At 37.1% G+C, this 26,078-nt stretch overlaps 1 protein-coding gene across 3 annotated transcripts in view; it reads right to left on the minus strand.

Annotated features, from left to right (window-relative positions):
- The window catches only part of GRM1 (glutamate metabotropic receptor 1), a 438,705-nt gene extending 416,242 nt beyond the window's left edge, over positions 1-22,463 (minus strand). For 2 of the 3 annotated variants that reach the window (XM_027604132.2, XM_027604134.2), the window contains exons 1-3: positions 22,377-22,463; positions 21,642-21,781; positions 19,193-20,214 (exon numbers count right to left, since the gene is read on the minus strand). In XM_027604132.2, the coding sequence (XP_027459933.1) occupies positions 19,193-19,892 (700 nt within the window). In that variant the 5' untranslated portion in view covers positions 19,893-20,214; positions 21,642-21,781; positions 22,377-22,463. Of the gene's footprint in view, positions 1-19,192; positions 20,215-21,606; positions 21,782-22,376 lie in introns of those variants that run through there. The other variant, XM_027604133.2, reaches the window with a different exon arrangement.
- Between the last annotated feature and the right edge of the window lie 3,615 nt (positions 22,464-26,078).

Below are 26,078 nucleotides of genomic sequence, written 5' to 3' on the forward strand. Positions count from 1 at the left end.
GCTCACCCTTTGTATTTCCAGGGCCAGACCCACTCTCTGCCACCTTCTCTTTCTGCCTCCAGGCCCTTTGTCCTTTGGGAAGGGCTTGCGTACATGAGTGTGGACTCCAATGTCTGTTTTCCAGACTTCAGCAGAATCTCTTCAGGTGAGACCAGGCATCTATAGGTTTTTAAAGCTGCCCCAGTGAGACCAATGTGCAGCCAGAAAGGAGAACCATTGCCCTAGGTAAAAAGTAAAGTCTTGAGATACAAACAGAAGAGGGACTGAATTTATGGCCCAGAAAAAAATAAAGAAGGGTAAAGTGATTAAGTAAATATAATGTAAATATATTTTAGAACATTTGGTATAGAAAATGCCCCCAAATTTCTAACTCCTTCCCTAAGACAAATAAAGAATATCTTTTCCTCACAGCCTCACTAGTCTGAGAAACAATTCTTACTTTACAAGGTCAATTTATTTCAACTAACATTCACAATCTATGTGCAAGGAGTTAAAACAGATGCTACCTGGATATCACACACACACCCACCAAAAAAAGGATCCTACCCCCAAGAAAGTTATAACCAGCACAAATATTTACTTTCATATGATCTTACTGATATGACTTAAAGCCTTGTATAGTCCCGTTTCCTTTCTGGTGCCACCCATTTCAGAGTTCAAACTTGTAGAGAGTAGAAGCAATTACTATATATAAATCAAGATTATATAAGTTTCCTTAGGAAATGATAGTGATAATGATTAAAGATGATCATCAGAGACTTTCAGGAAACAATGATATACATATGTTTATAGCTAGAACCAAATAAAAATGATGAAATCAGAATAACCTTTGATGTCCTCCAACTGGCCTGTGCAGGATCAGCTCTCCCCTCTTGGCCACTCTGCCATGCCTATCCTAGGCTGATCTGATAACTCTGAGGCAATAACTGAAAAACAGCGTTAAGTGCTATTCTTTCCAAAGGTACTGCCTTTTAATAAGAGCTTATTAAGCACTCAAAATTCCCCAGATGAAAAGTAGTATATGGGGCCTCCTTTTCCCCCTCTACCGATAAATTCTATGCCAACTCTGGAAGGTATTATATTTACAAAGGTAGGAGAAGTCTTTCCCAAGAGAAACTAACCAAAGTAGAATATGCCATATCACAGTCCTTTATTAGCTTTTATGTATGTATGTGTGTATATATGTGTGTGTTTGTGTATGTTTTACTGAGTTCTTATGATATGCCAACCATTATCTTGTTTAATCCATGTGAAGTGAGTATAATTACAATCTCTGGTTTACATAGTTGAGAAGTGAGACTGAGAGGTTAGGAGTCTTGCCTAAAGTCACATAGCTCAAATGTGACAGAATAAGAAACCAGGTCTCTCTGAGTCCAGAAGCCTCCCTCTTAACCACTAATCTTCCTCCTTTATACCCACACTTCTTATTGTGCATCTGCCTGAACAACAACAAATGGAGGAGCCAAAATTTAAAAGGCTGATGGCCCCCACTGGTGAGCCAAAGCCATTGGTAGACCTCTCCCAGGAAGGGATGGTCAGACTGCTGTTACAAAGCCATAAACTCTATGATCCCCTTCTCAAAGAATCACAGCTCATTCAGTCCGACCCCATCTAACATCTGCATTCTTCCTACAACAAACCAAGAGTCTCATAACATACTGCTATGTACCCATAACAATAGGCACCAAACAGGAGAGGATGGCTTCCATATGAACTAACACTCCGCTAGAAAATCAACTGGCAGTGTTTGTAAATTGTGCTTTTGAGAATGAGTTAGTTTAGACCATTGTTAAATTAAAAAATGTAATAAACTCCCCAAGTACTAAAGCCCTAGAAATTTCTAGAGAGAAGCCTTTCTTTCCCTTTGTCCAGTGGAAAAAAAAATCCTTCATTTCTGATAGGACTTTTCTGGACACAGAAAAAAGAGGCATGGTTTATGGTTTTTTATCATCATTTCCAGGAATATCAAATTTGAAGTCTGAAGAAATGTCAAGTATGCTTTAGAACAAATCAACATGTAGCCATCTTATGTGATAAAATGCTAACACTGGTTAATTCCTGGAGTTAGAATTATGGGTAATTGTCATTTTCTTGATAATACTGTTCTGTATTTCTCAGTTTTCACAGAAAGCATATACCATATTTAGTTTAAAACACACACACACACACACACACACAAACACACACACACAGGAGTGCCTGAGTAGCTCAGTCGGTTAAGCATCCAACTCTTGATCTCAGCTCAGGTCTCAATCTCAGGATCAGGAGTTCAAGCCCCGCTTGAAACAAACAAACAAATAAAAAATAATACAGAATAATATGAAAAGATTCATGTTAAAAGGTTAATAGTGATTCTGATACATATATATATATATATCCATCTTCACACCCTGACGTCTCCCTCTGTTTGTCTTTCTACAATCAACAGGAGCGAGCTTTAGAGTGGACACACATTTCTGAACATGAAAAGAACTGAAAAGGAAGACCTAGAATGCATTCATTTTATTCTTTTCTGAAGTAGTGTTAGGCTGAACTATGTGGTCCTCCTGATTAACTAGGGCAGGTATGTTAGATACAATCTAGCTCAAGGACCTGATTTTTTAAGACACTGTCTGACTTATGGTTATATGGTCTCTGCCTTCATTTGCATTTCCCTTACTCATTTAAATCAAACGCTAACAATATCTAGACCCAAAGTCATAAACCTGTTAAATATTGTAGCACCTCTTTATACAAATGATATAGCAGTCAGACACCTGGGCTTTGGAATAAGACTGACCCCATGTCTGTCATTTTTTACCTGTATGACTTAGAAAAACATTTTTAATCTTTCCAGAGTAATAACAGTACATACTTTTTAGGGTTATTGAGAGGACCAAATGAACTAATGTACACAAAACAGCACAATGCCTGGCATACCATAAATGCTCAATCAATGGTGCTGGTATCATTACTATTTTTCAATAATAATAACAGACATCTAAGTTATATTACCGTTTATGAGTAGAATGTGGTGGGACAGATTGGGGAGGGGTGGTTAGTTAAAGGCTAAGCAACTAATAGTCCATAAAAAGATGAACATCAGTTGCACCATAAAGACTAGTTTTTTCAGCACATTCAGGAAGCACCCAAGCCTAGACCAGGTTCCACAACATAGTAACCTGAGTCCTATTTATTTATTTATTTATTTATTTCCTATGCCTGCTGTAACAAAGTACAGAGCACATGGCATAAACAACAGAAATTTATTGTCTCATAGTTCTGGAGACCAGAAGTCTAAGATCAAATGTCAGCAGGGTTGGTTCCTTGTGAGGGCTGGGAGGCAACATCTGTTTGAGGTCTCTCTCCCAGCTTCCAGTGATTTGCTGACAATCGGGCATTTCATGGCTTAAAGATGTGCCATTCAATCTCTACCTTCATCTTCATATGGTATTTTTCCTGTTTGTGTGTCTCTCTCTATGCCCCAATTTCCCCTTTTTATAAGGACATCAGTCATATTGCATTAGTGCCCGACCTAATGATCTCATTTTAACTTTGTTACCTCTATAAAGACCCTATCACCAATTAAGGTCACATCCTGAGAAACTGGGCATTAAGAGTCAAACTTTTTTGGGAGGACACAATTCAACCTAGAATAAGAACAGATGGCAAAAATGGGAATTACACTTGAAAAAAATTGGGGAAAGTACATATTTTAATGCAGTTTTTTTTTTCTTGAACCACTCAAAATGCAAGAGAAAACACACTGTAAACTCTGAAGTCCAACATTGTGCCAAGATGGCATTATTATGGTGGATGGAACTCTATAAATGTAGAGTGTTTTTGGTTTTTAAATATTTCCTTCTTAAGAAAAAATAGGAAGCCAAAGGATTCCAATATCATGGCCAGCACAAATGCCTATTCGATTACCTTTTAACAGAACCGCCACTTGATTATTCATTCAACATGTATTAATCAAGCACTTATTTTGTGCTTAACCCCATGTCAGACCTTACAAAGGGGGAAATCTAAAATAAGGTACATGCAGTAAGAAGTGTTGCACCTGCTTGTGAAGATACAAATTATATGTCTTTTTGTAGTCCTTAAGAGCTGATGGGACATGGTCCTTAACGAATCCAGAATGTGTGCTCTCAAAGGCTGATTTCCAGGAATCCCTGCATGTCATTACAGAGTGAAATAAAATATGATCTTGCAGATCACCAAGGGTGGCATCACAGCTGGGAGTTGAGTGGAAATATGCCCATCATATGCCAATCTTCACATTTGAGACAATTCACATTTTCACTCAACTGTTATCCCCAAGGTTGCAACTATTCTTCCAGATTAAGATTTGACCCCCAGGAGTATGGGCAATAATCCCCAATTCAAGAATGAACTCACCCCAGATAAATGCCACAGAGAAATATGCTGCAAAAGGCAGAGAACACAACCTCCCCATATGCAGAAGCAAATCAAAGTTACCCGTGCATGATGCCAGAGGGGATGGCAGCTTTGGGTGACAGGTGGCATGCTTCTCCGCCAAGGAGAAGGCGTTGCTCCTGGCAGTTTTTTTAACTGAGGCATGTGACCTAAGTAGTGGCATTTCACAGCTGAGAAACCAGCTTGTAATATGCCTCTTGCTTCCCTGAGAGGCGGGCCACATGTCCATGTAGACTCCAACTCTAGCTGCAAAACATTGCAATACATTCTCCTGTGTCCTTCTTATGACCAAATATTTATATTGTTATGGAAATGCAAATGGACAGTATGATTAATGACATTTTGCCAGAGGAACAAAGAAGATGGCTTCCCTGCAAAGGTGTCACTTTCTAGAGCAAATGCTACAAGGAAGAAAAAAGGACCAGAAAAATGAGTGGGTGGGAAGAGTTAAAAATAAGTCCCTATTTATCAGTCTTTGGTAGAAATTTGCAAAAGAGGGTCCACTTTATTTTGACTAAATTAGCAGATGGAAGACAAGTTCAAACTTTGACATTGTCAGCACTCTGAGATCTGGGTCTACTTTTCCGATAAATTCTTTCACAACTCCCTTTTAGATAAGTGTTGCCCCAGACAAATTAACCAGCTCATCTTTACCTGTACATCTGTTAGCATTTTACTCAGAGCCCTTATTTACATGACTTCCTTCATGAGAAATTCCTTTACCATCTAGCTCTTCCTTTGCAAGGCTAGCTAGCATTAAGACCAAGTTCTAATGCTACTTATTCCAAAATACCTAACTAATGTCCCCACCTAAAAGTAATCTCCTCCTCTCTTGAAACTCCACACTCTCTCCTTATCCACATTCATTCACACAATGAAGTGGCAAAAATTATTTCTTTATCTCTCCTTCTGGACTATAAGCAATGGTAGGAACTACAGGTTATCCATAGTCTGGAAACATAGATAATATTATTTTACTGCATACCATATATGTGTGTATATATATATATATATATATATATATATATATATATATATATATATATATATATATAGCTATAAATATCAGTATAATTTCTCATGGATATTTACCTAAGTTAGCACCCTTGATGGATATCTGCAGTCTGGATTCATTCTTGATACTGATGCCCAGTACAATGCCAAATGATTAGTGGGATCTGCATTTGTCAAATAAATGAATTCACTGGTTGGCTCACTGGCATGAAGCTAATGCTTGGCCTTCAAGCCCACATAGAAAGACTAAGGGTGGAGGAAAATCAGAGAGTAGAAAGAGAATATGAAGAGATAAAGGCAAATGATCTGGAGATGCTTCAGAGTTTATGGAGAGCAAAAGCTGAGCTACAGTGAAAGTCTTCTTACAGTATTGAGCTGTGTGCAACCTCAGGTAAGTCACCTAAGCTCAAACTTTTTCTTTTCAAATAGGGACTTAGAGAAATATTTCCTTCAAAACAAAATCTGTCATTCTAAATAAATGCTAAATAGAAGTGACTGCTTATAATGTTCTGGGAAAAGCAGAGGTCAGGAAGCAGTTATTAATAATTAAAATGAGAAAATAATAATGTAAGTTAGAATATATGGTCAAAGATACTGCAACTAGCTATATTTATATAAAACTTTACGGTTTCAAAAGTACTTCCACCTCAGTTCACATGGTGCTCACAGGAGGCTGGGACGAAAGCATGACAGACCCTTTACAGATGAGAAGACAGGCTTAAAGTGGTTTGTTGACTTGTTCAGAGTCACAAGGAGTAGCTGATGGAGAAAATGAGACCAAACTCAGCTCCTTCCACTCAGTAAACTTCCCACTGCATGTTGGGCACTAAAGTCTAAGGAGACTATTGGTATGGGACATCCATTATTCATAAAATGGGGGACGGCACCTGGGTGGCTCAGTCAGTTAAGCGTCTGACTCTTGGTTTCAGCTCAGGTCATGATCTCAGGGTACCCCTTGAGCAAAGAGTCTTCTTCCCCCTCTCCCTCAGCCTCTCCCCATGCTTGTGCACTCCGTCTCTCTCTCTCTCTCTCTCTCTCTCAAATAAATAAATCTATTAAAAAGTATTCATAAAAAGGAAGAAAATGAAAAAATATAACTTGTGAGTCCTAATTGACAGTAAACGTAGTAATTTTTCCTCAATTATCAGAAAGGTAAAGGTGAAGAGGACTATTTATTGAGAAGAGTTTACCCATAAAACATGCAATTAATTGGATATTTTCTTTGCTTTATTCTACTATCATAAGAAAAAATAAAATAAAAAATTATTTATAAAGAATTTAGCCAAAACAAATACTTCCGAGGTGGTTCGTTTTTGGAAGTTGAATAATTAGTCTATTCTCTTGTTTCATTTACATTCACAGTGCTGGTAATAGGAATTGATGGGAAGCACCTCAAGCTCTTAAATCATCAAACCCTTTTACTAAGGCAGAAAAAGCAATTGGAACAAAATCCCTCCTTACATAATTCAATTAAACTAATATTTATTGAATGTCTACTATGTGCAAGGCAGTGTTTCAATTGCTGGCGATGCATCAGTGAACAAAACAAAGAGTCCTATCATCCAGAAATTTACTTTCCATCAGGGGTGATATGCTATCAGAGTAGAATATTCTAGTAGCAGAAGGCACACATGTAACCAGAAATTTGATTAACTCCAATGCCACATTCATCAAGTATTCAGGGTGGTTAGTGCATATTTTTAAAAATCATTAAATGTAAGAAATAGATAAATGTCTTTAGTATCATTTTGTAAATCCACACATTTTAAAAACCACTTTTTGCCTCTTTCGGGAGCATAGGACTTTGCCTGGAGACATGTATAAATGATTCTGAAGGAAATAATTCATAAATGTGTGAGAAGGCATATACAGTGCACTAGCATAAGAAAGACATTATCAGTTCTATCCAAATTGTGGTCCATGGACCATGTGAGAGCCTAGTAGAAATGTAGACTCTCAGGTCAGTGCAGGCCTACTGAATCAGAATCTGCATTTTATTGAGTTCCCAAGTGATATGTATGCATAAGGAGGTTTGAGAAGCACTGCTCTAGTGCATTCCTCTGTACCTAGGAGAGCCTAAAAATAATCTCCTGAAAGGAAGAATATAAGCACTTCAAAAATTAATCACTTGCTCAATATTTTTTCATTTTAAAAAATTGTTCCTTTTCAAGTAAAATTTTACTTTTAAAATGACAAATTAAGGAAATTACATACTAGCCTTTCCTTTGGCATGTATCAACATTGAAGAAAAGATGAAATTTGCCTTTTCACTGTTCCAAACTGGCATTTATAGCCAAAAACAAAGGGTAAACCAGCTTGACAATTTAGTACTAAAAAAAAATAATGATAAAAAATAATAATAGATTAAAATGCACTGAATGAAATAGGAATCCATAAGTTCATACTCACATAAATAAATTAATGAATAAATCAAAAGTTTGATGGTTAACAGGATATTCACAGAGTTTCAAAGCAACTTCCCATAAAATATTCATTAAATACAAAGAGAGGAGTAACTTCACAGCAGAGAAGCCTGAGAGAGACACTATTAATCTAGTGATCAAAATTAACATCATCAGTAATAGGACAAATTTAAATCATATACCTTTTAGCAGTGCAGTGACAGGAATGCAGCATGACTTCTGGAATATTCCTAGCAAAGATGTATAACTTAAACCTAATCATGAGGAAACATCAGTGAACCAAAACTGAGGGGCATTCTACAAAATAATTAGATTTGTTATCTGCAAAACTGTCAAGCTTTTGAAATCAAGGAAAGACTAAGAAACTACTCCAAATTGAAAGAGCTTGAGAGACAGGACTGATTCTGTACCAGATCCTATTGCTACAAAAGACTTTACTGGGACACTAAGTAAAACTCAAATGGGGTCTGAGAGTTAAATGGTAGTAATGTGTCACTGATAATCTCCTGGTTCTGATGGTTATATTTTGGTTAAGTACAAGAGTATCCTTGTTTGTAGAAAATACACATTAAAGTATTCAGAGTTAAAAGAGAGAGAGAGATTCTTGGGGAGGCAGAAGCTAGGAGGAAGTAGAGGTTACTGGTACAGAGCACTGTTTCTATAACTCTCCTTTCCCTGCCAGCTCTGTGGTATTTGTTACTGTTCTTTTCCTGAAAATCTCTTCTCCCTTGGCTGCCATGATGTCTGCTTCTTTCCTGGTTCTTCCTCTTTCTCTTTCTAGTTTTCTAGTTTTCTCCATCCTTTTTCTGGATCCTCTTTCTCATTTTCGCCTTCCTCAAAGTTCTGCCCTTAGCATTCCTCTTTTCATTCTATATCCTCTCCCTTGTAATCTCAACCACTCTGGTGGTTTTAACCACAGCTATTTGCTGACAAATCACAAATCTACCTCCCTTTCCAGATCTTTGACCTGTGGGATCTCTCAACTTCCTGGTCTCATGGATACCTCAAATTCAACTACTGTAAAACTCACATTTTCCCAATCTGTGCTTCCTCTTTTCTCCCTATTTAGTTGTACAAAATGGACACCTAGGAGTTATTACTGACTTCCCTTTCTCCTTGATCCTCATAACCAATCAGTCACCAAACCCAAATCTCTCTACTAAACTGCTGTCAAATCCATTCTCTTTTCCATTCCCCATTGACATTTCCTTTAGTAAAGCTCTTATCATCTCTTGAATAAATTGATTAATTACATTGGGTTTTTCTCCACCACTTTCCGAACCATCAATGACCTCCCAACTTGTGTCCCAATTTCCAATCTGACTTCTTTTCTTAATCTGTCCTCTTCAAAATCTTCAGGGTACCCTTTCCAAAATATAAATCTGATTGTGTTTCCTCTCTGTTTAAAATCCTTCACTCGCTCACCATATTTACAAAATAGAACCTAAATTTCTTGGCATGGCAATCCTATCCCTTCATGACATAGGCCTTTCCCCCCTTTCCATCTTGATCTTTCCCCAATCCTTTTCCCTGAATATATATTCCAGAATTACTGATAAGTCTAATTTCCCTGAGCCTACTTTGTTTTCTACATCAATACTTTTATTCATATTAGCTCTTCTGTGTCCTCCTATTCCTCTAATGGGGTGAATCTCAATGTCACCTCCTTTGGGAGGTTTCTATGAGGTTACCCTCACTTCTTTCCCTGGCCCAGAGAAAGGTAGTGACATTTTTCTCTGTTACCTCTCTATTCACACCTACTCCTATGGTTGCATTTATCAAACCAAATGGTAATCACGACACGATGAACTTCTTGATAGAGGAATTATAGTTTAGCTCTGGTCATCAGTGGCTACAACAGAGAGCCTGACCCAGAGGAAGTGTTCACTAAACATCTGTTTAATTATGACAGACATCTGAACACGTCTTCTTCTTTACCAACAGAGTAATATCTGTCAACCAAAAAGTGAAAATAATACAATATATTTATTTATCCAGGAAAAGGGATATTATTTGTTTCCCTATTTCAATATCTTCACACCACCCTTTAAATTCTATTGTAAACAGTTTCTCCTCTTCAACATACTGTCAGCAACTTGTTTATTGATCTTTTTTGTTCAGCCCTTTATAACATACAAATTGTAAAATGTATCAGAGTATCACAGAGAACAGAGGAAACTGCTTCAGAGGATCCAGCAATAACTATAGAATAATCTATCCAACTCTAAAGGAAAGCCCTCATCTATGGCCACATGCTATGGATGCAATTGTTATGAAGGAAGAACATGGGAAGCTGAATATGCTGCTCAAAGTTAGCAAATCAGCAAGATATACCTCTACTCTATTTGCACACCTTCACTCTAGAACATTCTTAAAATTACTTCACACTGGCTCACTTAAACTAAGGACATCTTCTTATTTAAGGTTGGAATAGACTGACAACAACAATAATATCTTACATTTATCTAGCTCTATTTCATCTGCACAATAAACTTAAGGGATTGTTTTTGTACATTTTGTCCTGATGGCTCTCTAAGCATGGCTAATTCCATGAACCCATTGGGCTTATCCTATCCCTGATCCCTGGAATCCAGCTCTAGGCATCCTTTTCAAATCTTCTCATCCCTATGCACTATACACACCCCTGATCACTTGCTATAGAGATGGTACCATAGGGCTATCTAAGTAAGTGTGATTTCCCACTCTTGACCACAGTCCTCACAGGGATGGAATTCTTTCCTCTTTCATTAAAAAAGGTGCTCCTTTCTGGTCTTTATTTTTCTGGACTGAAGGGGATGGGGGAAAATGACAAGTCTTAACTAGAGTTTCATATGGAATGGACACTTAAAGTTGGAAGTTCATTTTCTCTAAGAAAGAAGTTTTATCACTAGATGGTAACAAGCACAAATTTGCAGGTAGAGTTGCATAGATACAGGGAAGAAATCAGATCAAGTAAGAAAATGGCTTTATCTAGGCTTGCCAGAGGAATGTGAAGAGCAGGTGAGGTGGGAGCAAGAGAAGTTGAAAAGAAGAGGCTTCTATTGTTCAGAGGCTTTCTGATGTTTAAGAGTTCAGAGATAGAACAGTTCTTGGTGATGTCAAGGTTAGGTGGGTTGCTGAAGTGAAGGGAAAGGACAGAGTTGATGTTACTGAAGAGGATAGGTATCAATGGGTCACACACATGAATACTGGAATCAATCATAAGTATGGCAAGAGTCAATATTGAAAGGGAGGACTATCAGCAGTAAGAATGAGTTTTCAGGGACAGAAGAATCTCCTGGAAGCTGCTAAATGACAGCAGCAAAGTTGGGAAGAATGTAGCTTGGCTGAATGATATAAACCTCAAAGGAGAGAGGAATGCATGAAGATGAATCATGTGATTTAAAAACGATCAATCAATCAAATAATCAAGTCTTGTTTTAAAAAAGTATCTAACACAAAGTTGAATTAGTTCTGGCTTTGCTCCTGACAAATATTATGGTCTTGGGCAAGTCATGTTATTTTCCTGGGCCTTTGTTTTCTCATTTATAACATGAGAAAGATTCTTAAAATCTATAGCACATGCTACACTTTTAACCACGAATTTCATTTTTGTCTTATGTTACCAGGTTTTGGGTCAAAGATATATACCTGATTAACTGATTTCATGTACTTGCTCAATATTCATCAGCTAAGAAGAGCTAATATCTTAAGAATCTATTTCTTTCATGGAAGTTTAACAAAAGCACGTGAAAGTTGTATATACCATCTCCTTGTTCTCTGAAACACTGTTATGAGGTAAGTAATATAGCAGTGATTATCATTCCCATTTTACAAATAAAACTGAAATGAACATATGATATTTCCCATAGTCTTTTGTGCATTTATTTTTTTCAAATGATTAACTTTTTGTAACCCATGAGAGTATAACTACCTATACATATATGTCTCTTCTGACAGACTATGGGACCTTTGAGGATAATAATAGCAATAGCAATAATAACAGTCCTAATTCCTTTAATTTATGTATTCTTAGCACCAACACCAGTGTCTAACACATAATAGACACATGTGTTTACCAATGCATAAATAGTCATGTCTTCATTAGACCACGAAATAAGTTACTTGGTGACCAAAGAATTTCTCCCCAAAATCTTTTGGTACTCCAGTGGCCAATTTAGGCTTTTATCTAAATCGTTTTGATAATCACCTTGAATTTTCAATTTCTTGGCCATGAAGTCACCAAAATAGATAATTCTAAAATTGATAAATGATAATTTCTACCTAACCCAATAAATTCCCTTCATAAAAACATTAACTCTGTATTTGGTACCACAATACCACAAGTCTAAGAAAGCAAACTTCCCATGAGACTGAAGGATATTAAAATTATAATTTTTCCTGTAAATTCAGATCTTAAATGTTACATGGGCATTCATAGAGAGCAATTAGGCAGGATAAATAAGTAAGTAAATACATAAATAAATAAATTTGAGTACATAAATTACATAAATATTTCTACATAAAAACATTAATGATAGCTCTTTGATGGATAAGACAGCCACATCATTTTCAACCATAGCTTCTCTGAAAACTTCCTTCTACTGAGATGCTGCTTCCGATCAATATCAGAATGCATGAACTATGAGTTGTTTATTCAGTGGTTGTAGGTGCTCGCTAAAGTATTCTGTCCTCCACTGTGGTTTCCCAGCCCTCTGTGTTCTTACTATGGGGCACGCTGAAAATATGGCTTCTGACAAATCTCTTCATGATAATACCACTCTAGCCACTGCCTGGGAAGTTATTTAAAAATTCATAAAACAGTCATTGTATAGTAGTACCGTAGATCACTAGGAGAAAAATTTTAGTGCCTGAAGAGGAATGGAAACTGCCAAGCCACATGACAGAAACATAAAATAGGAGTTGCCATCACCATCTACCCTATGCAGGCCAGCTACTTGAAAAATTTGTTCCAAAGCTAACAAAATCATAGGGTGATTGATGGCATGGCAGAAGAATCAAGAAGAGTTCAATCTTTCTCAAAATAATGAAGATGTCTCTTCTTTTTATCTTTGTATTTCACCTTAATCCTTTGCACATAGTAGCTATTTGCTAAATACTGATTAAATAACTTGCAAAATGACTTAATAAGTCTAGCCAATATAGGAGAAAATAACAAATACAGAAACTCAAAAGTATGGCAATCTGGGGCCATTTTTAGTAGGAATAAATGGTTTTATATTTTTCAATAGGCTTCAAGATTACCACTGTATCTCAGCACATGTAAAAATTGATAATCATAAAGATTACTTTGTATATTTAAGAAAAGTGTCTATTAAATCTAGCACTCTTTTTTAAATAGTCAGAAAACCACATAGTATAGTTTGCAAAGATCACCTTGTAAAATGTTTAAAATGTATAGTATAGGGAATATAACAAATAATATTTAATAACTTTGTATAGTGATAGAGGATAACTAGACCTACGGAAATGATCATTTCAGAATGTATGAAAACATCAAATAACTATTTTGCACACCTGAAACTAACATAATATTTCATATCAACTATAACTCAATTTTTAAAATGTAAAAGGTTGGAGGTTAAAGAAGTCAACTCTCAAGTACCCAGGTAAGTCAGCTGGAGAATCGATGTTCTGGATGAACAAGGTTTTATTTGGATGTGAACACTTTTTTAAAATCACAAATATAATACCTCATAACTATCCCTGGCTTTTCTTTTGTCCACACACCCATGCTTGCTAATAACGTATGTGCCCTTAGCCAAAGTACACATTGAATTAAATATATTAAATCTTAGTCCATGCTGTTTCAACCTAAAGAATCATGGTTTTGAAAACTACTCATGACATGCTTGTAAATTACACCAAAATTCTCCTGGTCCTCCAGGATTGCAAGACTAAAGATAGTTCAGACTCCTCCTTGTCCCTGACAAAGGAGCACCTTTTATTGTTCCCAACTATTTCAACAGCCAATTCATAGAATTCCACAATAACTAACCTTTTTATAGTTAGTTTCCCCCTACCCTTTAATAGATCTCCCCTACATATTTCAGTAAAATTCACTTTATTATCTTTGAATCACATCAAACTCTACTTAGGCATATATTTCTTGAAACCAAAACTCTTCGGCACTTGCTTCAAGATTCTCAACATTTTGTCCTTCATATCAATAAACAGTCACAGAGTCACAGAATATAAGAATCCATATTTGAGTTGCTATCTTCATTCTTAGTTCTTGGACCACAATCTCCACTCCAGTCAAGCTAACCCACTTACTTTATCCCCCATGGGGACATCCTTACTACTGCTTCTAACTTTTACAAATGTCATATTTAAACACACACACACACACACACACACACACACACACACACACACACACTAATCAAAATTCTTTGCTCTGGATTTTTCTAGCTAATTACACTCACCAATATTTTCTTTTAATGTTCCCTAAACATATATAAATTCATGTTTTTAAATGTCTACACTTATCTTTTTTTTTACATGTGTTCAAACTGTACCACCTTTACAGTGTAAAAGACTTAGTCACTGCGACCAAGTCTTCAAATTTTTTATATACACTTTTTGGTATAGTAAATCTTCAATTAGAGTTGAATATCTGATGGCTTTTCATTAAAATTACTTATATTAATTTATTTATCTATAAAGTGATACAGTATGAAGTGGAAAAGCATACTGTCAAGGAAATTCATAAAGGCTGAGTGACCACCAGAGTTAGCCAGGACATAGTTTGCTGGTGATGGACGACAGGACCCTCTCCTACTTAGTTTCAATATATATAATTAAATCCTGAGGACAAAAACCTGGTCCTAAAGTGATACTAAGATGAATTAAATAATCAAATCCTAGAACTTACTGATAAGGCAGATTTAAACTAATAATTTTACATTTAAAAAGAAACAAAAAAATCCTACTCTCAGAAAAAATAACAATAACAATATCAATAGCAATAATTGCCCAAGCATAAAAAGAAGGAGATATGGCCCAGCAGCAGTGCACATGTTTTAAAAGACTTCTGGATAATAACTTATCTAAGGTCTACTTGAGTTATCTGTGATGATGACAGAATTAAAAACTAGAATAAATGGGTTAGAGAACTGGTGAGGTATAGCATAAATGAGAGAGGATTTATTGATGACAAATATCACATGGAAGAGGAATTTAAATTGTTTTGGATGACTCCCAGTGGTTGATGGAGAGTTAGTGGAAATTTCAGGGAGTCAGGTCATTATATAGAAAGCTAATAGGTGAAATTCTGCTTCTGACTTTAAATCCTATATTCACCCATTCTCATTAGAAATCCTAATCATAAATAGGAAACTCAGAGCATATGGGAACTACTTTTTGGCAAAGTTAGCGGTGTTTTAAACATCTTTAACTGGTTGACCTAAATACCTTTGAAGACACTCCCATTCCTTATTTTGTAATAAAAAAGAGCAATTTATGAAGGTAACTTATTGTGAAATATGTTGGAATCAAGATAAGAAAGATATAAAGAAAGTTGCTGATGCATAGGTAGAAAATATGATATTTAGTAGAAATAAAATTCTTATTTCTACCTTCATTAGCTAAAGTAATAGTTAACTGACTTTGGAGTATTTTCCTCTGATGCAATTAGACTTTTAAAGTAAGTTTTATATCAAATAGAAAAAGGTTTCTAAGAAAAAAAAGATGATATTTTGAAAAGAATCCCCCAAAAAGGCCAATTTCATGTAAAATGTAAGCAAGCATCAAAAAAAGGTGCACCACAATGAAAACGTAACTGCAAACAAAAAAGCACTGTATAGTGAAGGGCACTGTATAGGAGCATAATTAAACCCTTTATCGTAACAATATTCATCTGACACTATAAGACAAAATACTGACAGAGAATGGCTTAAAACAAGTGAAAATGTATCCAATCAAAAAAAAAAAACTTTTTGAAGCTACAAACTCAAGGAATATTCTTTATTGGACTTGTTCAATGCTTTTAATGTAATCAACTAGAATTATTTTAAAGTACTACTTTCTATAACTTTTTGAAATGATAAATTTGATTCTTGATGGAGAATCTGCATTTCATCATGAGGATGAAATACAGTGTCCTTGGCCAAGATATTCTTCACAGAAGTAGGCTATTTTTGTATTTTATGCTTAGCATATTTAAAGACACATACTCCAGGTGAGTAGCTTGCTCCAAAATGCACTCAATTTTTATTTGTGAATAAGGCTCTATTGTTTCAGTGCCCACCCTTCAACAAATCCTACCTCAATATTCTCAAGAACCAATCCTGGAAATTTTCTGGAGAGCCTACTGTAGGTAACTACATGTACACCAATTCTGTTTTATGTCAGGTAAACTGATGTTGTCATGACCCAAAGGATAAGTGTGGCACAGGTGATGTGGTAAAAGATTGAAAAGCAAGTAAAAGAATATAACAACTGAATTCTAGCTCATTTAAAAAAACAAACAGAAAATATCTCCAAGCTTAACTTCAGTATAAAATAAAATAATAAAGGGATATAAAAACAATTGGGGCATTCAAATAATAGGATGCCCCAACTGTGATTGTAAAGTCCATCAAAATTAACCATGAAAATGAAGACATGCTGGCCTAGTCACTTAGTACTTTTGATGTTAACTGTACTAGCCTAACTTCTAACTTAAAAATATATAATATATGATGATAAATTGACTAGAGAATGGCAAAATTTGGAAAGGAGAGGTGAAGGTCACGGGAGGTTCCAGAATTTCTAAGCTGCAAATTGCTAATACTCAAACTGGCCTCCTTCCTGAATAGTGCCCAGATAGCAGAGACAACACTGATATGTGGTCTTAGCAGCTTTTTGACAAGGAACTGTCACCAGTAGGTGACCCCATCAGTCTGAAGGCAGGAAAATTACTAAATGATGCAAGAAAATGCTTGCAGGCCAGTACACCATGGGTCCCTGAGAAGCAGGAGGGCAGAACCTCAGGAAAAATAAATTTCCATCTGGAGCTTATACAAAAGAGACTGTTATCTTTCTTTGCAGATAGAGGAAAATAAAATCAATTTAGTTTCCACAGATATTATGTCTAATAAGAAAAGAAACAAATTCTCCTTTAGAAGATATAAGATCATATAAAAAAGGCAAGGTGAATGGCATAAACTCTTGGTAATAGACACCAAAGTTAGCTCTGATGCTGTTCTATGAACACATAGTCTGGAATCAACTACTATAATAGTATGGAGACATTATCTCTGCCACACATGTCAGTCAGAAGGTAGAAAGGAAACAAAGTAATCCAAACTAATATAAGGGTGAAATTTTAATATGAGTCCTTCCTGAACAAAACTGGCAAACACAAGTCCAATTAATTTTCCAAAAACATAATTCTACTTGTCAGAAAGCAACCCACTATTAGTAATTATTTTTAGCAAAGTGATGCAACTGGAAAACCAATTGAAAATTGTCTTTTCTCTACTCTTCTCTACCCCAAAGTAAAATGGTATTATATTAAAATACGGAAAATAAAACTAGTATATAAAAGTGATGAAGTATTACTTCTTAAAGGAGGAATTTATACTTTTTATGTCTATAAACAATGACCTAGCTCAGTGGAGGGAGAATTATTTAATATTTAAGTAAGTCACATCCCATCTAGATTTTGCCATTCCCTTTTAGGGAGATCTAATGCTGATAACTAACACATCTTTAATTTGTGCTTTCAAGTTGTTCCACCTAAGCACTAGAGGAAACTATGTTAAACACTAAAACATAGGAAATTAACATTAGACATTAATATGTAAGAGATTAACATTTGAACTTAAAATTGTGTCTTAAAAAAGTTATATGAGATTTTGTTGAAAAAGAGGTATGCCATTCACTATTAAGAATGAAGATTTGGAAATTTGAGTCAGTTGTTAGAAGTCACAATATTGCAGCAGGAAGTTGTTTTTTCCCCAAAAGCAAACTCTGAAATTATAATGTATAATTCTACATTATTTTTATTTGCCCTGAAAACTGCTCCCTTTATAAATTAAAGCACTGGCTTTCATTAACAATCACCATATAACCACTTCAGTAAGAATGCTTCTTAATTTCTAAAATCAGACTTCACACCAGTAACTGAATATTGTGTAACTGTTAAAAGAATATGAAATCATTCCTTTCTTTCCTGGCTTTTCTTTTAATAATTTGATATTAAGAAATATAAATGCAGCAATATCCTCAAGATTCTCTTCCTTATGCCAGCATATATATATATATATATATATATATATATATATATGAATTGTCCTAGGCATTAATGTTTAATCAGTTTCTTTATAAACATAATAAGTGAGTTAAGAATAGATTCAAAAGTCTCATTTTATCCCCAAATCTATACAGGCTAAGAGGAGGAGAGTAAGGGAAATCTTTATAAGAAATACTTCGAGAATTCATGTAAGTAAGATTCTATAAAAATCAAAGTTTTGAACCTCAAGTAAATCTATTTCATTTTTAAAAGCCATTTTTAAACTAATATCCACTATCCTTTTATTAGTAATTGATCTAACTAAATTCTAATGAGCAAAGTCATTGTGTAAGAAGAAAAAGATTAGAAACCAAAACTCAAATCCAAGAAGTCACCAGTGTCATTTCTCAAACACAAGAAAATTCTTGGGAGGAGTGAGGGCATCTGGACAATTTTAACATAGGTAATAGAAAATAAGTAAATGATTTAAATTATTTACTTTTCCATTGTATCTAAGATACTCCAGAATTTGAAATAAGTTTCTGATATACTGAGGGAGATGACTGCATTAATCCAACATTCACAGGTAAGCTTTGGATGTGAAAGAAGGGGCACATTAAGACAAAGAAGAACCTTCAGCTGTTCAAGACAAGATCAAGCTTTCAAGGCCAATTTAGGGGACAATAAGTTTTTTTGGTTTTTTTTTTTTGTTTTCCTAATTGCTCATATTGGATTAGTCTATTAAGCTTGGAAAATCATAGCCAGTCTCTTAATTAAGAGTAGTATACCACTTTGGGCAAACAAGCCTTTCAAACACAAACGCAGAATGTGAGGGCAAACATCTAAGTCCAAAAACTACAGTTGGACGCTGTTCATAGAGAGTTTGTATCTGATAGACTCCTACTATCCCCCAAACACCATGGGACACAGTTTTCCTACACTATAACTACAGAATGAGGATAAAAGGCAATGCCTTGGTGGTGGGCATGTACTGACAAGGGTAAAATCTGTTCCCCACAGTGATGTTAATAAATAGGGACAATACTATGATCACGATCGCATATCATGCAATGTACTCGCTTTCTCTGTACCTTTCCTTCCCAAATGCAATGCCTACCTTCTGTGTGGACTGCAGAGACATAGGTCCAATTGTAACGTTTGACTATGTCAAGCATTGCCCTTGCTTGCAAAGTGTCAGAAGGGACAACCCTCAGGAAGTATTTGTACAAAGTTTTGTCACTCAGGTCGATGCTTGTGGCAGAATAGGCAATCTGGGGGATGTCGAAGAGCTGGAGCAGGTTCTGCACTTGAATGGCTACGGAGCTGGAGCCTGGGCCGATCACACCAGCGATAGGCTTTTTAGTCCTGCCTAAGGGGAGGGACTGGCCGTCAGGCAGGCACCGGTTGAGCCCATCCTTTTCATCTCGAATGGAAATCAGAGAGTCCCTGATGAACTCGATGCTCTGCTCCAGAGCCACAGAGGAGTGCCAACAGGAGTCCCGGATCTCACTGCCCAGAGTGATATTGGGCAGGAGGACCGGGTCCGCGTTAATCTTATCCAATGTATGGAACATGGCCTCCACTCTCTGGATGCCATACTGCTCCCTGATCTCTCCACACTTCCTCTCGGGCACCTTCTCTGCCGGGGGCTGGTGGTGGACTGAGAATAGGGCCCCAATGATGACATCTCCGTCCATTCTGGCCACCGAGCGCTGAGACGAGGCTCCCGCCAGCAACACTTTCCTACCGGGTCCCCTGGGAAGAAGGGACATATCCAAAAAGATCGCTGGGAAAAAAACCAAGAGGAGCCGGACCATTGTGCTGAGGACGCCGTCCACAGCCGGCCAGCCGCGTTCCCACGCTGGTCCTGCCAGCCGGCTCTGCGGGCTCGCAACGTAGACAGATGCCCGACGCCTGCCTCTCCCAGCTCGGTCCCGCTTGCCAACACCGCTGGTCCAACACTTCCGCCGCCTGCACCCCTGCCTCCTTCCCCTCCTCCTCCTCCTCCTGGTCCTCCAGGACCACCTCCTGGTCCTGGAGGCGTTTCTAGGGGAATTTGAGCCCCCTTCTTCACTGGTGCATCAAAGTAAACTGGTCAAGAGTACAATGGACGCCGTGGTGGCAGCCGTGAGCTGGACGCTGCCAACAAAAAAGGAAGAAAATCAAAGCTGCGTTATCACAGAACCTGTTTCAAACTCCGGGTCCGTGATGTTAAATGTTAATAGTTGCCCGGTCTATTTCATTCCAGCACATCATGATATCGGGGGAGGGACAGCTTGGGAGCCAGCTATGGTCAAGGCGGAAGGTGGTGCGTCCTGCCCGCAGTGCCCTCATCCGTCCCTGAAGGCGCAAAGCCCCGCCGACCTGCCCCTTCCTTCAGCTTCAAGCCTTTTCCAGGTCCCCAAATACCCATTACACTTACAGACTTGACGGGGAAAGGGAATAAAGGAGAGGAGGAGCTAAGGCTTTTAATTCAAAAGAACTTTTCGGATTTGAAAAGATCAACTTTTCCCAGAAGAAATTTGGAAACTCATTATGAAGCTGTAAACATTACTTCAAGATGAACGCAAAAAAGGAATTCATCTTTTACTTTAACTTCGAGGGGTTGAAGAGACCTCAACATACAACCCAAGTAATAAATATAATTTGCCAGGTTGAGGAAATCCATATTAGTTACTAAGGCAACGCCTGGTAAAGTCTCGGCATGTCGGAGTTTGGTATTTCTCCCACACCCCCGCCCCCTCCAAACCCCACACACACCCAAGAAGTCAGGCTTACTGTAGATGTTCAGGGAGAAAGGGTGCAGATAAGGTAATTTGTTTCCCGCGATGGAAGGTGGAGGGAGGAGGTGTAGGGGGCCCCTGCACTCGCCTAAATCGGGACCTTTGGCTTTGCACATTTCTAGAAAGGGAATGGAGGTGGGCTTCTGGGTAGCTCTTGCAGCGGTAGCTCAAGCTCTGCCTTCTTCAGAACCCTGGACAGTGCTCAGTCCCGAGGCAGAAACCTTCCCCCGCAGCGCCTGGAGGGGACGCCTTTTGCAACCCTCCTCCCTGCGTTCCTTACACACACACACACACACACACACACACACACACACACACACACACACACACACACACACACACACAACCTCCCCTTGTCTCCCACCACCCCACCATTCTCATTCTCTTCTCCTTGGAGGCAGTGCTCCTGCAGGTATATTCAAAACCGCCCGCTTCGGGGGCAGAGGCGCCAAATCTCAGCCGCCTGTGGGGCTGAAGTTGGCTCCCTCTCGTTCCTCCCCAGCTCCCTTTCTCAAGGTGAGAGTCGGACAAGAAAGGAGCTAAGGGAGCGGGCGGGGAGCAAGAGCACAGGAGGTGAGCCAGGCAAAAGGAGGAAGACAACCCAGGCATTCATGGGTCCCGACGCTTCCCAGGGATGCTGGACTAAAAGAAATAAGCGGAGATGCCCCTGGGACCAGTAGGAAATCCCATAGATTGGGACTGTCTGCCACTGTGGGTGGGTTTCACCGCCGGGGAGGTGTCTGCTCACCTGGGTCTGCTTGGAGAATTGGACTTGAGACGTACCTGAGTCCGGGTAGACAGCGCAATGGTCCTCGGGCCAGAACACAGCTCGGGCCACGCTCGGTTCGCAGACGCCTCAGCTCTAATCCAGACGGTGCAAGGATGCGATCTGGGCTGTACACTAGTGCCCTCTTTCTTCAGCACTATTTTACCGCAAGGAAAAATGAGGGAGGGGGGAGGGGAAAAAAAAACAGGTCACCCAAGGCTTGTCTATTATCTCATGCATAAAGATCAGTCGTTTGATGGAGGGGGGAGGGAAAAAAAGCTAGGGAGAAGTGAGAAGTATTAATTTCTCTGCTACCAGAGGGTTCTTAAAGAAGCTGCCAGATATATGAATAGTCAGATCTGGCAAAAGGAGTAGGGAACATCTTAGGCTGCTTTAGGTGAATATTCTTTGTATATATTTCAAGGACCCAAATACATTTTCCCTCCCTGGAAGTAAAGCCCCTACTGAGGGAAACAGAATTAATACATGTGTAAACATCTGGAGAAAGTCTATTAGTAGGTTTCGGGGAAAGGCTGCATAGGGTGGGAGTAGGGAAAGGAGGGATATGCATATAATGAATCAAGGTAAGCCAAATGAAGAAAGGCAAACATTGGCAGCATTTTCCAGGTCAAGATGTAACTAAATCGAGATGAGAGTCAAGTCACATGAAAACACTGGAGTGAAAAACACTTATCCAAATTCCTCCCAGGCTGCTATCACCCTCCCGACAGGTCTCCAGTGTTGCTTCTTACTGTGTGAAAAGTGGAAGTTAAATCACATTCCTCTGGGAACATGTTGGCTGAGCAGAATGTGTCCCAGCTTCTTCAGAGGGGAAAGGCAAGTGATAGTGTGTCTTTCCACTCTTGCTCAAAGCTTTCTATTTGTGTCATCTGCAGAGAAAAGAGATCAGCTTATGTGGGTCCCTTTAAAATCACCTTGCTCATGTCATCATTATTCTCTGGACTGGTGCCATGTCCAGCTGGAAGGGACAAACTACATGTGGCGATTTTAAATACTCTTTTAGTGTGTTCCATGAAACTTAAGAAAGGAAACAATACCTCCTGTCAAGAACAGATCCTCTTTCCCTTCTGGTTCTGCTTTTTTCCCCAAGTGTCAGATTCTTCTGGACTTTAATTAGACAACATAAAGAGGATAGGATTTTTTTTTCTTTTTCCACAAATAATGCACTGAACCAAGTAACAGCCTTTAGACCTAAAAGTTCTCAGTTCTGGAAGTAATAGTATGTTTACTAAAGGAAAATAGGAAGAAGTCAGTTTCTACTTCACACATAGGGTAGAATGATTCTCCACCTGTACCCTTAGGAAGACATCTGCTCTAAGAAGAGCAAGCCAAAGTTCACAGTGCATCATAGTATCTCACTTCCTCTAATAGCCATTTAAGTTCCATTTTAGATAATGCTATTCTAGTAAGATAAGCCCTAAACATGATTTTCCTGGAATATTTCATAGATACAGTGAATGTACAAAGATTTCTGTGCATATATAAACCATTAAATATGATTTGCAGCATTAGAGAAAGAAATGTCTCTGAAGTCCAGGTTTAGCTTCAACATGTACTCCTCAAAGCTGAATATTTTCAATATATTGCATTGACATAGTTTGGAAAAGAATCTGCTACTGAGGGAATACTTAATATTCAGATTTATTTGCTCTCAATACAGTCCAAGTAAAAACTACACATTCAGGCTGGCTGAAACAAATCATTTTAAAGAGGAAACACTTGGGGATTTTAACATAGAAGTTTTATATATGCATAAATTAAATAGTACAGGTGTTAAGAAAATTTTTAGTTTCAAATGTCTTGATTTGATATTGTCAATCAAATTTACTGACAATTATTTTAGACCAACATTAGAAGGCACAAGGACAAAAATAAGACAAGAAGGTACTGAGAAAGAATAAGACAAAATTAGCCAGATATGCATTCTCTTTCTGGAAATTAAGACTTTACCAAAGTAAAAAGTCTTTTAAACAAAGATGTTTACAAACATCTAAGGTAATGTTTTATCAGTAGGAGTGAAAAAAATTACTAAGAGGATGAATTATATACAAATTAACAAATACACGGTGAATACACCCATATAGGCATATATACTAATCTATAAAGGTTCAAAGAATGTTAAAGGTACATGAATCCAGAAATACTGTCCGTATGAATATTATTCAGTGCTAGTAGTGTGGAATATTACATTCAGTATGTGATTTGTAGCAGGGTAGAGAGTGTTATGAGTATTTTGGGTTGGAAAATCTATTTCATACAAATGCAGTGGAGACTGAGCAAAAAGAACACCCAACATACTATCTCCAGACAATGATTTAATGTGCTGCTGTAACAAGAAAGGCAACAAAATGCTCATTGTTCTTATATGGTAATAAAACAATATTATCCACAAACAAAATTGTGATCATTCTCCTTAGGAATGTATGCACAATTTTCATTGCTCTCCAATCATAAAGGGCATCATAGAGGAACTGGTCTAGATTTTAAATAAGCAAAAGGATGTAAAATTTTCCACATAAAATCAGTTAAGAATTTATACTTTTCAATGTGAGCAAGAATAAGATTTTTTTAAAATAAAGAGATGAGTAAGTTAATCACATATTCCAAATTATAGTGTACTCTAGTGGGTGTTTTGAAAAGTAGTTTACACAGTCATTGGAATATGGAAGTGAAGCATACACAAGAGGTAATAGACTCATATCGGAAGAGGTAGTACTGACTGAAAATAGAAATGGGATCAAAGAAGGTCTTGGTAGAAAATTGATTTGTGGAAAATTGATATATAATATATTACTAAGGAAATGTAATTATGTTCAAGTAGATCAATGTTGTGGAGAGTGAATACCATGCTTTTCCATAAAATAACATGTTCCATGGACAATTAATTTAATCTAGTGTGACATTTCTTATATTCTTATATTTAATTCATGGGTTCACAAGATAACTCAAGCCCCAGTGAGATTTTTCAGTGTCTTTATCCAATTTTGTTTGTACATTGCTTAAATCAAGAGGGAAATTGCTATACCTTCATAGAACTTTGTGCTCTGAAGCAAAGGCAATAAAAATTATAAAATAAAATCTCTTTATTTTAGAAACTCAAAATATTAGAAACTCAAAATATTATTATAAAACATGATTAACAAAGTAAACAAAATATTTTAAAAGAACTAAAGTAAGCCAAATTTAATATACATTCAATTGTTTTATTGGTCTGATTAATTAGTCTATAACTATATATGCAGAAATAGGACCAAAAGCATCAGCTTTCATGAGCAGATAGAAATCATCAGTGGCTCCGTGGACTCATGCAGATAGACTAGAAAACATGCATTTTGCCACATATTGTTCCATCACAAGTTTCCAAACATTTATTTTTAAAGTATTAAAATGCAATTGAAGAGAATAAGGAAAACACAATTATTCTGAAAGCACAGTAAGGGCTACAATTATTGTCTGATTTATACCCTGCTGAATCCCATTGTCTAAAATAATGTCTGGTTCATAATAGGAGCTAAAACATTTGTTGAATAAATGAATGGATACTCTCTCCCTGAACACTAAAAATATTATCTTTTTTTTTAATGCCTTAACATCAAAGCCAGGTAGTTTATAGATGTTTCTAAGTTATTCTTATAATGTTAGAAGAGTAATTACTTTGCAACTATTTGTCAAGTGCAAGTAACTAACCTAATTAGTATTTAATCATTTGAAACATATTTATACTACAAACCTTGTTTCATTTGAAGTACTGAAATTTGTTCCAAATGTGAAGAAACCATTTTCATTACTGTACTGCATTTGCACCAATAGCAAATGAAAACTTAAAGACTTTATAAGGGTAAAAAGAAGATAATACATAAATGGAACTCACCTTTATCCAATGGTGTGGCTATATGATTTGAAAATAACCATTTGAAAAGATTCTCAGAACCATCATGTGAGATGTGTAAAACAGGCATATTATCCTAGTCCTACAGAAGGGAAAACTGAGGCACCAAGAATCTGTTCCTTGCCTAAGCTTAGTGAACAAATCAGGGATAGTGCCATATCATACTACATTTATTCCAAATTCATTAGTTCATAAAAACCAACTATATGGACTGAGCTAAGTGTTACTTATTTTCATTTTCCTTAGGCTTTAAACTGATACTGTCTTCTCAGAAAATGCTTAAGTGATAATGAAAATGAATTTGAATTCCTTTCCTTTGGGCCTTTCAACAGTTGAGGGCATAAGCATTACAGGTGATTGTTCTATTTGCTTAAAATAGCTGTCTTTTATAACAGTTCTAATAACAGCAGTAACCTACTTGCACAGTCTCACAGTCAACTTTTGAACAATTAAGAAGAAGTATCTAAATTTTCATATCCAATAATAGCCTTCATTAGAAAAGGCTTTATATTACTACAGTTTCACCTCCACAAGAAATTAAATT

This window comes from Zalophus californianus, chromosome 7 (assembly GCF_009762305.2).
Source record: "Zalophus californianus isolate mZalCal1 chromosome 7, mZalCal1.pri.v2, whole genome shotgun sequence".
Classification (NCBI taxonomy): domain Eukaryota; kingdom Metazoa; phylum Chordata; class Mammalia; order Carnivora; family Otariidae; genus Zalophus; species Zalophus californianus.